Here is a 16,178-nt window from a genome sequence, read left to right as displayed (position 1 = left end):
AATATTTTTAATGCAGTCTGGTATGCCATACCAAAGCACTGTCTGCGCTGCAAGTTTGATATAACTTTGATATAAGCTTGATGAATCACCTATCATCTGCCTGTATAGCATAGTAGAAACTACTAACATGTTATATAACATAAAAACATGTAGTTTTGGTCTAAATTTCCTTAGGACTTTTTTCTGCTATTTATTGGGCTATAAACAAAAAATAACATATTTTTATAAAATAAATGTAGATTTAATTTATGATAGCTGAGATTCTGATGATCAGGACATCTGAAATAGATGTACAAGACTAAGTCAATTCTCTGTTAACAATCTAGATCAAAACATTCTGTTATGACATGTGCTTTAAAATTACTCTGACTTCTTAAAATCTTGGTCTAACTGATACCAATTGGTAAGACTGGAGAATAAGCATAGTGTAAATATGCAGATATTTAGGATTATACTGAAGAATAATTATGTATGGTTATGTGAATTTTCACTTAGGATAGAGTAAATAAGACCTGGACCTTAAGAAGAACACAGAAATGGAAAGATGACAAGAACAGTCTACCAGCAGGTCTACCATTAGGCAAAATTTTCTCATCAAGTGTATTTATATATGAGTTTAATTATAAATGTATGCTTTTATGAAGTATATTGATACCTGCTGGAAAGGTGTTCCAGAATTACATCTTCAATTTAATCTTTATTGCTAGCAATCATCAATTTTGCTGATAAATGAATAAAATGAAAGAAAAGTTTAAGCCTACTCAGATTTCTGAAAGTGTTAGGCATGGTTGCCTACTGTAGACACCAGCCTAGTGCTGTACACCTTGAGATTTCAGACATTCTATTTGAACTAGTGCAATAACTTCCAGCAAATGCCCTGTCTAAACCTCACTTAGTAAAATTCTATGTAACAGAACCATCAATATGTTTGATTGAATTATGTATAAAATGAAGTGCTCTTTGTAACTATGCTGCTAATTGCTTTTTAACAGCGTACAATAGAAAGTTATGTGGATAAGCGCATGGGCACAACTTACGGTCCACCTGCAGGCAAAAAGATGACAGTCTTCATTGATGATGTGAACATGCCCATAGTCAATGAATGGGGAGATCAGGTTAGTCTGTGGAAGAAGAAAAAAGAAGACAAAAGGTTTTCTTTGTTTTTATGCTACACTGTAAAATTGGCTTCTAAGTCATTCCGAATAGGGTAAAATTGATATGTAGTACTTTAATTTTAAACAGTCTTTTAAAAGACCCCATCTACATTAATTTGTCAGGAATTAATTGACAATAAATATGCTGACAGCAAGAAGCAGTTTGAGTGGTCCTTAGAACATGCCTTTATAATTTTAATAATGTTTTTTAACAACACTTATAATTAAAAATAAGAAGTCTTTGGCACACAAACTGTGATAGCAAACTGACCTTGTGGGCAATAATTGAAATACTGTGAAACCTGAGAGGTAAGAAGTGTCTTCTCTGCTTCAGACAAAATGGAAGTAATCTTTTTGTATATTGACAAAGTTGTTCTGAAGTACATTGCTTTGGAACTAATGTTAGAATTTCTACAGGAATATAGCTATAGGATGTACTCTGTGGGGTTTTTTCAGCTTGTCAAACAGAAATATAGGGTATCCCTTTATAGCTAGAGAAAAGGATCTTGCATGCTTTTGTATGGAAGTAGTTCTATTATTTCAGCTTGAAAACCATGCTTGTGATTGTTATATATGAAACTTAATACAAATATTTTGTATCACTTGCAACACGATGCATTAGTTTGGGCTTGATTGAAAAAAGATGCAAAGATGCATTAGTTTGGGCTTGACTTAGAAAAACTGAAAATTTTGTTTTAAAAGGCAGAAGTATTTCCAATGGAAATCATGCTGCATTCAAGTGAGAATAAATTGTTGTATGAATGATTAGCTCTAAACAAGGGTACCCTTCTACTCCCATGATTTTTATCCTTAGATTTTACCAAATGTGCTTATTTGCAGTGCAGTTTTATCCTGAAGAAAATAAGCAGAGAGGGTTAGGGGACAAGATATTGTTATACTCTTTCTAAGGTATTTCAAACATATTTTGTGTTTCATTCAGTTGTATGTATATTATTGTCTTATATAAAACCTGTTTTTTTTTTTTTTTTACAGGTCACTAATGAGATAGTTAGGCAACTGATGGAACAGAAAGGACTGTATAACCTGGAAAAACCTGGGGAATTTACCACTATCGTGGACATTCAGTTTTTGGCTGCCATGATCCACCCTGGGGGAGGTCGCAATGATATTCCACAGAGGCTGAAGAGACAGTTTTCAGTGTTCAACTGTACTCTGCCTTCCAATTCTTCCATTGACAAAATTTTTGGTAAAGGGAAATTAGTTTTGTATCCATCTAGTTTTTAAAATAGTAGTTGATTTTTCCTTATCATTCTATTTGTACACATTATTATTAAAATTGAGGCTTAATTCCCCTCTGATTTGTTTACCAGCACATTTTCCTTCAGTAATCAGTCCCCACCTGCAATGTCATCAATCTGTGAATTTTTCAGGTCCAGTCATGTATCTGAAACTCTCGGTATGCTCAGATTTAATAAGAATGACATGAAAGTATTGTTTTAGTGACAATGCTGGACAGTTGCTCAGGTGCCACTGCTGCTAAGAATAAGTGACTAAAGACTAGCTTTTCACAAAGAATGGGATCATACTGATTTCAGCAGGAGATTAGTTATTCAAGGCCAGTGGAAACTATTTTGTAAGAAAAAGAACATTTTAATATGCTGTTGATTAAAAGCTAAATAACCATTGAGTAAGTGGCAGAATGGTGTTAAGAATGGCTGAATCAAAATTCTAATATACACTGGAAAGCCATTTTAACAAATTTGAAAAGGTTTTTGGGATTGGAAAAAAAAAAAAAGAAACAGAAGCTTCAGATAATCATTGCTCTTGGTGTTGCACTAACATGTCTTTGATTTGGCAATCTTTCTTTCCACAGGTGTAATTGGAGAAGGACACTACTGTAGTGAGCGGGGATTTTCAGATGATGTGAAGAAAACAGTAGCCAAATTGGTTCCATTGTCACGCAGACTGTGGCAGATTACCAAGCTAAAAATGTTGCCCACGCCAGCCAAGTTTCATTATGTCTTCAACCTTCGAGACCTCTCAAGGATTTGGCAAGGAATGCTGAACGCTACGTCGGAAGTGATCAATGAACCACAGGTAAGTGCAGCACATGAGTTACCTCATTATAATTAGTGTAGGAAAGGGGATGAGAGTCTATCTCAGCATTTGAATTTGCTTTAAAAAATGCAACCTTAGTGGGTTTTTTGAGGCAAAGAAGTTTAAGTCCAGCAATTACAGCACCAACTGAAATGATAACTTTGTTTCAAAACAATGACAAAACCCATTTATTTTGTCATAATGGTTTGCTTCTATCTGCTTTTCCTATTACTGACAAATGCTAGTTTATTTGAAAGAAGTGAGAAAATAAGTGAGAAGCAATGAACTTACTTCAACCCAATGAAAATGCTCATATATTGATTAAAAAATTGAATAGTTCCTCCTCTCCATTACTGTCTTGAGACTTTCAGTTACTGCCTAATTTCTGTCTAACAAATGGTTTCTGGCTTATGGTTTAAAAAGATGCAGTGACAAGTATTACTAATATTTTTTTTCCATACTCCATTTTTCTTCCAGTAAAACATAATTTCTCTTCTAATTGTTTTAAGGAAAAGTCATTTAGAGTTTTAAGCTCTGAAATATTTAGTGCTGAAAAAAGCAATGTTTATGGTAAACATGGAAAATTTATTAAATATTTGGGTTATATAATAGCTTTATGTACAATGTGCATCTCTGTTGAATAAGCTCCTGAATTCTACTGCATCTAAAATTTAAACTTCAGAATGGATTTTAATTTCTGCAGCAAAAACATTAAGCACTTAGATTATATATATATGTATTTGTATATACACACTCAATGTCTTTTGAAGTGTAAAAAACCAATTGGTCAAAATACTATCATATAAATTTACATATTAGTTCTGAGATTGACATAGTATGCATCAATTGTACAAAGTGCTGAAGGCTGAACAAAAGGTCTTCAAGAAGTATCTGGAATTTTTTCTAGTACTGTAAGGTAATAGTATAGGATTAAAACCAGTGCTGCTGGTATAAACAGCCTGACAGGCTCTCCTTTTTCATCCTGTGACCAAATGGAGAGAGACTTTAAAGTTATAATGAATTTGGAGAAGGGATAATATAAACACTTAAACATATTTCTTTGTTGTTATTCTCTAACTACTTTGGCTGTAGCATAGGGAGTGATATCTGTGTTTGGCATGAAATTATTTGTGCCATGATGCTTATATTTTCACCCATCTTCTCCTTAATGAGCAGTTAGAAAAGTGTTTTATCAATACATAAACATGTTAACTGGTATGGATATGGTTTTAGGGCTGAGGAAATAAAATCTTCATCCACCTCACTTTGGAACGCTAGATTAAGGCTTCTTCCATAGTTAACTGAATATAATCTTAAAGTGCTATTGGCCAGAATAAGAAGCTCAAGGTATCACTTCTGTAGAACCCCCCCCCCCCAAATACTATTTATTTTCTAATGTTAATGTTATTCTAAAATTAAGAAATTAAGGCAAAGCTTTAAAGTTGGTTTAGTTTTTTTGCAAGCTGAATAAGTTCCTCAGTACAAGACAGACATAAAACTCCTGAAGCATGTCCAGCAGAGAGCTACAGAGACAGTTAAGGGACTGGGGCACCTCTGGGGACTGAGGGAGCTGGGCCTGTTCAGCCTCAAAATGAGAAGACTGAGGGGAGACCTCATCCATGTCTGCCAGAATCTAAATGGAGACCGTCAGGAGGAGAGAGTCAGGCTCTGCTCAGTGGTCCCAGTCAATGGGACAAGAGGCAGAAACTGATTCACAGGAAGGTACACCTGAACATGAGGAATAACTTCTTTACTGGGAGGGTGATGGAGCCCTGGAACAGGTTGTCCAGAGAGGTTGTGGAGTCTCCTTCACTGGAGATATTCAAGAACCATCTGGATGCAATTCTGTGCTATGTGCTCTAGGATGATCCTGCTTGAGCAGGGAGGATGACCCACTGCGGTCCCTTCCAAACTGGCCCATTCTGCTTCTGTGATTCTGTGAAATGCACCCCCCTTTTTTTGTTTTGTTTTGTTTGTACGTAGGTGCTGATAAAACTGTGGAAGCATGAATGCAAGTGTGTTATTGCTGATCGTTTCACAACCGCAGAAGATGTTAATTGGTTTCACACAGCTGTGGCAAAACTCATCGAGGAGGAATTTGAAGATCTAAAAGCTTTGCTGAATCATGAAACAGATGCAGTCTTTGTTGACTTCTTAAGGGATGCACCTGCAAGGACTGGTAAAGATTGACTGTAATAATCATGGAAATGACAAGAATAGGCAAGGGGATATAATAATCACAGATATTAAGAAAAACATGTTGTAAAATCTCATACTAAGTTATAAATCAAAAATGTCTGTTTTGTTCAGTGACTTTGAAGGTAGTCTATGTTACCAGCTGTGGCACATTTTTATCGTAATGGGATTTCTAAGTCTGTATTGATATCCAGGTTGTCTGTGTAGGACAGCCTTGCTTTCATTTAAATTGACCTGGCAGAAAGAACCGCCAAATAGTCTGCATGATTCTTTATTCCAAAATGATGAAGGAAATGTGTTATAAATGACTTGAAATGGTGGGGTTGCAGTACTAGATAAAGGATAGCAATGTAGGTAACCTGCCCTAGAAATCTGATAGAAAAATACTGTCTCTGGGCTAATCCAATACACTTTAGGAAATAACTGTTTCATGATTTTGTAACAAATGATTATTAATTCAAATTTTCCTGGATGCTAGTTAAACCTCTTTAAAAACCCGTATGATTTATAGCAATACCTTTTTTGTCTTTCAAACAAAAAACATGGTGTCACTGACCTCACTAAATGACCTTGGGAATATTTATTAATTGTTGCAAAAGAACAGAAAACATTTGTTTGTATTTAGGGTAAGGCCATTGGATGATTCTATTATCTGTGTTAGTATCACTGCAATGATGGAGAGTGGAGGCAATAAGAGACTGGCATGAATGGCCAATGCTATTTGAACCTTTCCTTGAACAATTGAAGTAGACAGAAGGCAGTGACAAAAGTCCACACTAGAAATCATCATATTGAACTGAAAAATAAATAAAAAATAATACATGTATTTCTCAAAATTATTTGCCTTCTTGGTGACAGATTAAATGTATCTGTCCTGTAATGTGCCTTTTAGCATGAAACTTCATCTAAATACGAAGCAGAAGACTCTCATATAGAAAGGCTGTGTTTGGCCCTCAATAGATTTCAGGACCTAACCTACATCCTGAGCCTTGAGAACCCCCTTTCTGCTTTTGGCTTTAAATGAAAAGAACAACAAGTGTAATTTTGTTTTATTTTACCTATAATGACATTTAGTATTTCCCATTATAATGGAAGTGTGAGAGCAGGACCATGATTTCTGAGTTCTTACGTACATAAAGAATGATGTCTGACATTGACTTCAGAGCCCTATGCTCAGATTAGTAATATGTTTACTGGTACTACATAACCTTTTTGTCTCTGGGTTGTAAAAGCACAATATGTTTGTCCCTGAGAGAAATACATGATGATTTAGATCTTAGTCAACTTTTAGATCTTAGTTTCAAAGGAATTGTTAGTGGTGCTAGTGATCTCAAGACCCTTCACCTATTCAAAGGTGTTTTTATCAGTTGGTTTTGTCATTGTTATTTAGTACTTGTGATTATTAATCTTGAGACTGAGCAAGACTTTAAAATATTACATTTTGCTACCTGCCTCTCTAAATAATGGAAAAGTCTGCCCTTTCTTAGGTTTTGTACTTGATTATACTGTCCTTGGACATTAATAATAAAACAAAACTGTAGGAACAGAATCAAGATGATATAATTATTTCAAATGTTTCAAAACTGTAAAAGTATCACTGCAGTTTAACTCCTTGATGTATTTCTTATTAGTTTCTTAGCTGCTAATTTGTTTAAATGTCTTACTCAACTTGTAAGAAATTTATTTTCACGTGGAATCCTCCTTTTGTTTAACCAGTGCTTTTACAGGTTAAAATAAGAAATGAGTTGATTTAATTAGCTTTTAATCTAGAGGCATATTCATATGCAGAAGCGATATAGAGCTAAAAATTCTGAAATTAAGGTGACTTCAAGCAAACAAAATATGCAATATAAAGGACAGCTGAAAGAGAAATAATTGTATCTTGAGAGAGTGGGTTCTGTGGTAAAATGTGATTTTCTTAAACTATGTTTTTAGATATGTATTTTTGAGTGTTAGTTTTGTTATTGTTTTTCTGTTGTTTTTTTTTCCTTTGAAACTGCATGAGCATTAGAATGGTGCAATGGAAAGGAAATGGAGAGAAAAAAGTTGAAACAAGAAAGAAGTTACCGACACTATTCTAAATACAGTAGAGTTTGGTTGGGGTTGGAGTTTTTTTGCCACCTTTTTGTCCCTTACCTTCACATTGACTTCTAGTGCTTTGCTAAGCCTTAGGGAAATACTTATTTTACTGGGATGACTTATTTAATTGATTTTAATTCTACCAAGTAGAGATAATGTTCTCCATTATATATTTCTTCAGCAAGTTAGAAGAGGCTTAGCAAAACTGATTGATTAGGATAACTGGAAAAATACATCCTGTAGCATATACAGATCATGAAATCCTGAAACTAACTGAGCTAAATGTATGTAAATAAGATCAAAATTTTACTAGTGCTGTACTAGTATTATTTTTTAGGAAATCCAAACCACCAACCAAAAACCCCCTGTTGTCTGCCTGCTGGCACTGTTTCAATGAGATTTGTCAGTCATTTATTAATGATATATGGTCTGGATGAGAAGTGAAATGGATTGAAAATTGCTGAATAGTCAAGCCCAGACGGTGTTGATCAGTGACTCAAAGTCTAATTGGAGACCAGTAACTAATGGCGTGTCCCAGTGTTAGCATTCAGGAAAACACATAATCACAGGATATGATTATATGCAGGTGTTTTTATTGCAGAGCTCTGGGAATCAGGGGTACAAACCCAAATCTGACTCCGACATGGCTTTCAAGCTGAACATATTTTATAGTCTATCATTATATAACTTACATATTAATTATTAAACTTACATTGCTCTATTGTATACATTGACTTTATCCAAGATTAAATTTCTCGTGATCTTTCTCAAGCCCCTGACCACAGTTTCCCATGACTATTCTTACGATTAAACAGTAATTATATTTAATTACTAAACAATCATCACATCTGACAATTCCATCATTTATCATATACCAGCTACACAGGTGAAGTTCAAACAAGTATAAGGCCTATACTTTCCCAGGGTATTTTCCCAGGGCCTACTAAGCTTAATTTTCCTTCTAACTTCCCAAATCCCCATGATTTTAAACCCTTTTACTATCATCAGGGGTCAGCACAGAGTCCAGTCATCCTCAAAATTGTTTTTAGTGGTCTGGGTGATGGGGCAGAGTGCACCCTCAAGCCAGTTCCCAGATGAAGTAAAACTAGGAGGAGTGGTTGATATGCCAGAGGTTGTGCTGGCTCCCAGATGGACCTTAACTGGAACTCCATAAAATTCAACAAAGGGAAGTGGAAAGTCCTGAACCTGGGGAGGAAAGGTCCCACACACCAGTATACACTCGTGGTCACCCATCTACAAGTCAGCTTTGCAGAAACGGACCTGGAGGTGCTGGTTGACACCAGCCTGAACATGAGCCAGTAGTGTACACTTGCAGGAAGAAAAAACTAGTGACATCCTGAGCTGCATTAGAAGAAATGTAGCCAGCAGGCCAAGGGAGGTGGTCCTTTCCCTTTTTCAGCAGTGCTAAGGCCACACCTGGAGTGCTGTGTCTGAGTCTGGGCTCCTCAATACAAGAAAGACATAGACATAGTGGATAAAATCTATCAAAGAACTTGAACATTAGTAATCACATTATTTTTTTCCCGTGACAGTCTGGTACAGGTTGTCTAGAGGTGTGGAGTCTGTCTTTGGAGACATTCATAAGCCATTTGAGCATGGTCTTGGGGAGCCAGCTCTAGGTGGTTCAAGGCTCATCTTGAGCAAAGGATTGGACAAGATGACCTTCAGAGTTCCCTGCCGAACTCAACTTTTCTGTAATTTTATTTGCTGTAAGAATTCTTATTAATGAGGGCATGTCACCTTTCAGCATGATTAAGGCTATGAATGAGGCAGCAGCACTGTTACCTCCTTTGAGAGTTGACTTGTGCCTTTCATATCACCTAAGGAAACAAATGCATTCTAATTCACAGTGAATATATTTTTTTGTTGTGGCAGTTATTAATTTCAAGAGTATGTTTTTTCTAGTGCAATTATTTAATCAATTTAGACTGTTTTTCTTTTACAGAAAAATTATTTGCAATTTTTAACTGCAGTATTTATTTACCTTCATTCTTTGGTGCTACTTTTTTTCCTAGCACTTAAACAAGTATCATTTTTATTGTTCAGGTTTCAGATAAAGAGAAAGAAGGCTATTTAGTTTTTTTTTCTCGTTTTGTCTTTCAAAATCGTGTTGCTGAAATTACCATATCTTACAGGCAGTGTGTACTCAGCACTCTCATATGCACATCTAATATATACTATTATGTATAATAAATCTGTTTCTGTGTGGTGAAACTTCTAGTTATCTTCACTTACTTACCCCCTTATTGAACCTTTGTCAATTCTTTAAACTGCTAAGGTTTTATTACTTGCTTTTTGTTCTAGATGAGAAACCAGAGGAACCTAATTTAGATATTCCCAAAATCTATGAACCAATCTCCTCATTTCATCAGCTACGGAATCGTTTAAATAAGTTTTTACAAACATACAATGAGAATGTTCGTGGTACTGGAATGGACATGGTTTTCTTTGAGGATGCTATGGTTCATTTAGTCAAGGTACAGTCTTGCTGGATTGCCATTTGTTGTTGTTCACTTGCCCACATCTCCTTTGAGTAGGGGTATGCATGAATCAAGGTAAATTACTTCTGAAACTGCAGCAACTAATTTATTGCTATCAAATATTTGATCTGTCACACTGTGACTAGGTATTAAAACCTATTAAAAACTTTTCAGATAATGCACCAGATGGAACTATGCTTTTATACCTAACTTTTATGTTTGGTGGTATCATGGCGCTAGCCATTCTAATTCTATTTCAACCTTCCTTCTTCTTAATTCTTCTGGGAGCCCTTCCTGTCTTTGGAATGAGTCAAATGAAATTCAGGTTAAGACATAATTGGTTGCTTCTGAAGGAGTACGCACAGCAGAGTAGGAATTAACGCAGTCCAAAATTCTTTTGTAGATCCACAGTATGCTCACTACTTTTAAAGCTCTTTTGAATATGGATTGGAACTGACCATAACTTTCAGCACCGCACTGCTTGATATGATTGTTCACACAGAATAGGCCTCATACAAAGGAGAGCCTTTTTTTTTTTTTTGTAACACTAGAACCCCTATTGTCTAAGTTGAATAGTGAGGTTTTTGGTACTTTTAAAATTAATAAGAACTGAATATGTAATTGCATCATCCTCCCAAATACAGTATTAAATATAAAAACAATTTAAATTTAATTATAATTGACAAACACATTGCATCTGTGGTTTTCAAATTTTTGGGTGAATTCTTGCTATTTCACAAAATTAATCTCTTTCTTTCTAATGTTCACTGCAAAATTATTGATGTTCTGCTCTGGATTTCTTTAGGACAATTATAAATAACCATCACATGTCCCAATAAGTTGCTCATTTATTTCTATGAAAAAAATATAAAAGTTTAGGATGTAATAAATTTTTTTTTTCACTGAACAGCCACCTGTCATCAGGAATATCTTCTTTGGATAGCTAAATGTTAAATACCTGAAATATTTTATTATTATTTGCTTGGATAAAATTATAATTTTTTGCTTTATACAAAATACTTTGCTTGGATAAAAAGTCTTTCTATGATTCTAAATTCTTGAAAACAGGATCAACTGTGTAGACCTGAGACAGCTTCTAAGAGAAAGTCAGATAGGCCCAGTTGAAGTAATGCCTAATCTGAGCTGACATAATATGACTTGAATGAGTTAAGACTGAGGGATATCTGAAATAGAGAACAAAGTTTCAAATTAACAGCTTGTGTGCCTCTGCCTGGAACAGATCTAATAGCCATTATTGAAATGTTCAGTGATATTGCAAGGGTGTTGTGCAAATTAAATTTTCTTTCTCTGGTTAAATAATAAAGCTTAGAGTGAACCTTCATACTTGATTTTATCTTTATTATGAAACATTAACCTATGGACAATAACAAATACATTACATTCAATATGTAAAATAAATAGTTTTAAAATTAGAGGAAATTGGCATGAGTATTTTTAATAGCTTAGAAAGAAGTCACTTAGAGGAAGGGCAAGTAAATGAGTGTTCAGAGTTTATTGACATGATGAAATTCTGGAGTCATCAAAGAACTGTTCAAGATAATAAAGAGAACAGAAGCCAATCCCATGCATCTTTGCTTATATGGAGGAGACCAGCTGCTAACCAGCTGGCTGGTATTATTGTGTCTTTGAGAGGGAATCGGCTCTGTGCTGCTCTGGATATTAGTGTAGGCTCTTCTGGGTACAGTGAAGGTCTGTCCACTTGCAGCTGATGGGCTGCCATGTTTCATGGCATTGTTTTTTGGCTGTGGGCAGTAGGACAAGTGCTGTATGCAGTTCACAGTTAATGCTGATATGTTTTTTTTTTTTTTTTTTTTTTTCTCTGAATTCTAAAGGGTCTGTTTGTTTACATTGCACAGTCCTGAGTTGAAGGGAAATGTGGAGCAGTAGGAAACTACTGCCTTTTGATTTAAAAGATAAATAATGAAGTGGGAAAGAAATGTAGATCTAACTGGGAGATGTTTCACTGTGATCAAATATTCATACTTGATACTGTGCATGTTTTCAGTCAAGTAAATGAGAAGTGTAACAAAATTCATCATAAAGACAGTATTATTACCTGCTGCAGAGAATAGTGAAGACTCTTTGTCCCAAATTTCACATGCCTGGGACATGTCTTTGGGTCACCATGAAAGGACCTGGTGAGATAAGTCTTGCCGAAGTTATCTAGAGGTCATGGTATTGGGGAAATCATTATTTCCTTCCCAATTTTGATAATCCTTCATGCTATGATAGCACATCACCAAGAAATCACAGTTGAGATTTACTCTTCAGTAAATCTCCACTTACTTTGTTGTAAACAAATAAGTTGTTTAAGTAAACTCAATTTACTTTGTGGGAGATGTAATTCTACTGATTACTGAACATACACAGTGATGGAATCAAATGGTTGCCATAATATTTGACAGGTTAAGAGTAAATATTGCAAAGTACAAATGTCCACACAATATATTAATTGTAATATTGAATCCCTTAATTAAACCATAAAATGTTCATTTGTTTGTCATTTCTCATATAAATTTATTAATGGGGCAGCATAGAATTTTTGCATGTGACTCTTACACATTGTAGCAATAAATGACTGGTATATTACACAGATTTCTCGTGTGATTCGCACTCCTCGTGGAAATGCTCTCTTAGTTGGAGTTGGCGGCTCAGGAAAGCAGAGCTTGACAAGACTGGCATCCTTCATAGCTGGCTATGACACTTTCCAGATAATGTTGACAAGGTGAGAATTACCTGAAATTTAACTAAATAAGTACTTTGTGTTTTAAGTCTTCCTATAGATAAAACAGTTTCACATTCTTTGTTTAATGTAGTCTGATCACCGTCATATAGAGTGGAAGGACATGAAAAATCCTTTGAAACTTATTAGATTTGCTTGATTTTCTACAATAATTGTCAATTTTTACTATCTTTGGAGTAGGAAATTATTTTGTTTCTTTCACAGAATGAGAGAGAATATTAGCAGTGTCAAGTTATCTTTGAGTCTTTACACAGTACATTAAATGGTACTGAAAATATTTTTAGGTGGTTATCTATCCAAAAAGCTTTTATGAATTAATCTTTTAATATTTGAAATGCTGTCATCTGAGGAGGTTGAAGCTTTGTCCCTGTCATCTAATTTGGTAAATCCTACATATATCTCAGTATTTTGACAACCTTTTCCAAGTACATTTTTGCCTTATTCTGTATTGTTCAACCCAATGTGGTTTCTTTTGAAATCGCTCACAAAAGATAAAAAATAAGTCCTTCTCTGAATGCCTCAGTATGAATACCTTTCCAATTGTCTGTAGTACAGGTCAATTTTGGCACTCAAATAAGATGTCATTTTAGAGATGTGAAATTGTTTTAAATCTTTTGCAGGTGTGTTGGCTGCAGAAGAAACTGTAGGTTCACATGTGGCAATGTCCCTTGGTGTGGATCTCATCAGGGAATTTATTTTATATAACCTGATATAAGCACCTTTTTGCCTTAAGTTGATTGTCATAAGACATTGCTTCTATCTTAAATTTGCTTGGTTTTTTTACCCTTTTGTTCGGAAGACTTTTTTAAAATGAGATGAGTATTTGTTAATTTTTTACTTTTAGATCATACAACACTTTAAACTTGATGGAAGATCTGAAACTCTTATACAGAAGAGCAGGACTGCAAGGCAAAGGCACCTGTTTTCTTTTTACAGACAATGAGATCAAAGATGAGTCTTTCTTGGAATATTTGAACAATGTTTTGTCATCAGGAGAGGTAAGATAATCAATTTTCTGCTTTTTCAAATTCATAATTCTGACGTAAAATAATTTATTTGAATATTTTGTTATAAGTCAAAGAGTACAGTTACAAAAACTAGAACTCAAGTGTTTTTTGTCATTAGTGTATTATTAAAAATGAATGCAGTCTACAAAATCTACAAAGTCCTAGGTTAGACTGAGAGGAGCTATCTCAAGGGACATGAGAACAGTTTTAAAAATTAAAATTGAGACTTGAGAAATATTACTGATGTTTTAAAAAGCTGTCTGTTAAATTAACTATTAGAGTACAGTTAGTTTTTGTGTGGTAAATTTATGTCCACAATCGATGGATTTTATTGATTTTATTTATTTACTATTTCAGGGTTATATTTCAGAGTAACTGCTACTAGTTATTAGAATATAAAGAGAAGGAATTGGAGGGTGGGATTTAAAATTTACAGTAAGTTTGATTTCAGTCTATTTAATGGAATTACTTCATTAAAACTTCTTGTTAAAGAAGCTGGGGGGTACTAATAACTTCAGTGTCTGAGATGTATGTCCCTTCCTACAATGCTGTGTATTAAAAGAACTTTGTGCTATATCCTCTATTTTGGATCATCTCAAAAAGCATGAAAAATCTTCCTTCTTCCCAAAGGTGTCAAACTTATTTGCACGTGATGAGGTAGATGAGATCATTAGTGACCTCATTCCCTCCTTCAAAAAGGAGCATCCACGAAGACCTTCAACCAGTGAAGCTCTGTATGACTATTTCATGGCCAGAGTCCATCAGAACCTTCATGTAGTTCTTTGCTTTTCACCAGTAGGTGAAAAATTCCGAAATAGGGCCCTGAAGTTCCCTGCTCTCATTTCTGGATGCACTATAGATTGGTTCAGCCGATGGCCTAAGGATGCTCTGGTGGCAGGTATGTGTATGCTTTATCTTTGCAGATGCATAATTTTCTGATTGGTGGTCATGTAGCTGTTTTAATTGTGTTGAATTTTAACAGAAGAAACTTCCTTGATTCTAAAATTTGATGCAGGAGTTTTCTTCTTTAAAGCCTGTTTTATTAAGCTGTCAAAATATTTCTAACAGAGGAATGGTTTTGAACACAGTTTAAATAAAAATTCCCTGTGAAGATGTCTTAAAAGTATTTGTAAAGAAGGCAAAGATGCTACTAAAGAAAGAGATTATTTATGAATGTGTCTGTGATAGGACATACAGAGGAAGGCTGTGATTACCCAGTCCTTGGTAGGTAGCAGCTAGGTTCAGCGTGAAAAAGCAGTTGCACACTTTGGAGATGAAGAATGACAGATCCTTGGCTGTACTTTTTACTGACAAGTGTGGAATAATATTCAGAATCTGATTGTGAAGAGTAAAGAAAACTGGGTTTTCAGAAGCAGGGTGAAAGCCAAGGTACTACATGCTGGCTTGTTGTATAGTGACTTGCTTATAAGCGAAGATGTTTTTGTAAATATTTACTAACATTTAGGCTTTCTTTCTTTCCTAAGTGTCTGAACACTTCCTGTCCTCATTTGATATGGACTGCACTGCTGATACAAAGAGGGAAATTGTGCAGTGTATGGGCTCATTCCAGGATGGAGTGGCAGAAAAGTGTTCTGATTACTTTCAAAGATACAGACGCTCTACACATGTGACTCCCAAATCCTACCTGACCTTTATTCAGGGATATAAAACCACATACAAAGAAAAGCATGCTGAAGTGCAAATATTATCAAACAGGTAAACTACTCAGGTTGCTTCTATTCTTCTGTAGTTTTCTTCCCCAGGTAGGTATATTCTGATATGCTTCATTTCAATCCGTGGCTTGTCTCCTCACACAGCAAAAAAAGGTATTTTTAATTCCTAAAATTATGTGAAGGTGTAACTTATTCAAATATTGTAGTTGCTCTTGTCACATAAGATAAAGAATATATATATTTGGGGGGCAGGGGGAAAGAGCAGTGATGCATGAAAAATAGAGGTAGAGGGAATATGAGGTGAATATAAATGATACCCAAGTGTTTTTAAAGAGTAAAATAAGACATCTACATGTAATTTTATATAATACTGATAATAGCATTTAATTTGCCAGGTGGCATCTTTTGTTTCCTAACTGAACACTTGTAATCTCCTGTTATGTACACATAAGGAATGTCCTAAGTGGTTTTGTGAACACAGAGCCTCACTTAGACTCCTGAGCTTTTTAATTGTACATTATTAAGGTGGTTTTGATATACTTATTTCTATTTCCAGATGCTTTATTAAACTAATGATATCTTTTGCTGATATATCTTCATGTCAGGAGCAATCAGCTGTAATGTAAAATTAGCAATTAGTGCATCAGTTGGTATCACCCTTAAGAAAAACTTCCTTTTCAGTTTTGAAAGATAGTCAAAAAGAACTGGAAACCGTAAAGAAAGGCTTAAACTTGTTTATTTGGCTT

At 34.9% G+C, this 16,178-nt stretch overlaps 1 protein-coding gene across 10 annotated transcripts in view; it reads left to right on the top strand.

Annotated features, from left to right (window-relative positions):
• The window catches only part of DNAH5 (dynein axonemal heavy chain 5), a 137,699-nt gene that overhangs the window by 89,364 nt on the left and 32,157 nt on the right, over positions 1-16,178 (top strand). For 9 of the 10 annotated variants that reach the window (XM_068196837.1, XM_068196830.1, XM_068196833.1 and 6 more), the window contains 9 exons: positions 993-1,115; positions 2,148-2,361; positions 2,989-3,212; positions 5,196-5,391; positions 9,813-9,985; positions 12,604-12,734; positions 13,597-13,750; positions 14,390-14,657; positions 15,244-15,475. In XM_068196837.1, coding sequence (XP_068052938.1) covers positions 993-1,115; positions 2,148-2,361; positions 2,989-3,212; positions 5,196-5,391; positions 9,813-9,985; positions 12,604-12,734; positions 13,597-13,750; positions 14,390-14,657; positions 15,244-15,475 — 1,715 coding nt within the window. The remainder of the gene's footprint in view (positions 1-992; positions 1,116-2,147; positions 2,362-2,988; positions 3,213-5,195; positions 5,392-9,812; positions 9,986-12,603; positions 12,735-13,596; positions 13,751-14,389; positions 14,658-15,243; positions 15,476-16,178) is intronic. The other variant, XM_068196822.1, reaches the window with a different exon arrangement.

This window comes from Anomalospiza imberbis, chromosome 1 (genome assembly GCF_031753505.1).
Source record: "Anomalospiza imberbis isolate Cuckoo-Finch-1a 21T00152 chromosome 1, ASM3175350v1, whole genome shotgun sequence".
Lineage (NCBI taxonomy): Eukaryota > Metazoa > Chordata > Aves > Passeriformes > Viduidae > Anomalospiza > Anomalospiza imberbis.
The sequence above is the reverse complement of the archived record's forward strand: the minus strand, read 5'-3'. Positions and strand labels throughout refer to the sequence as shown.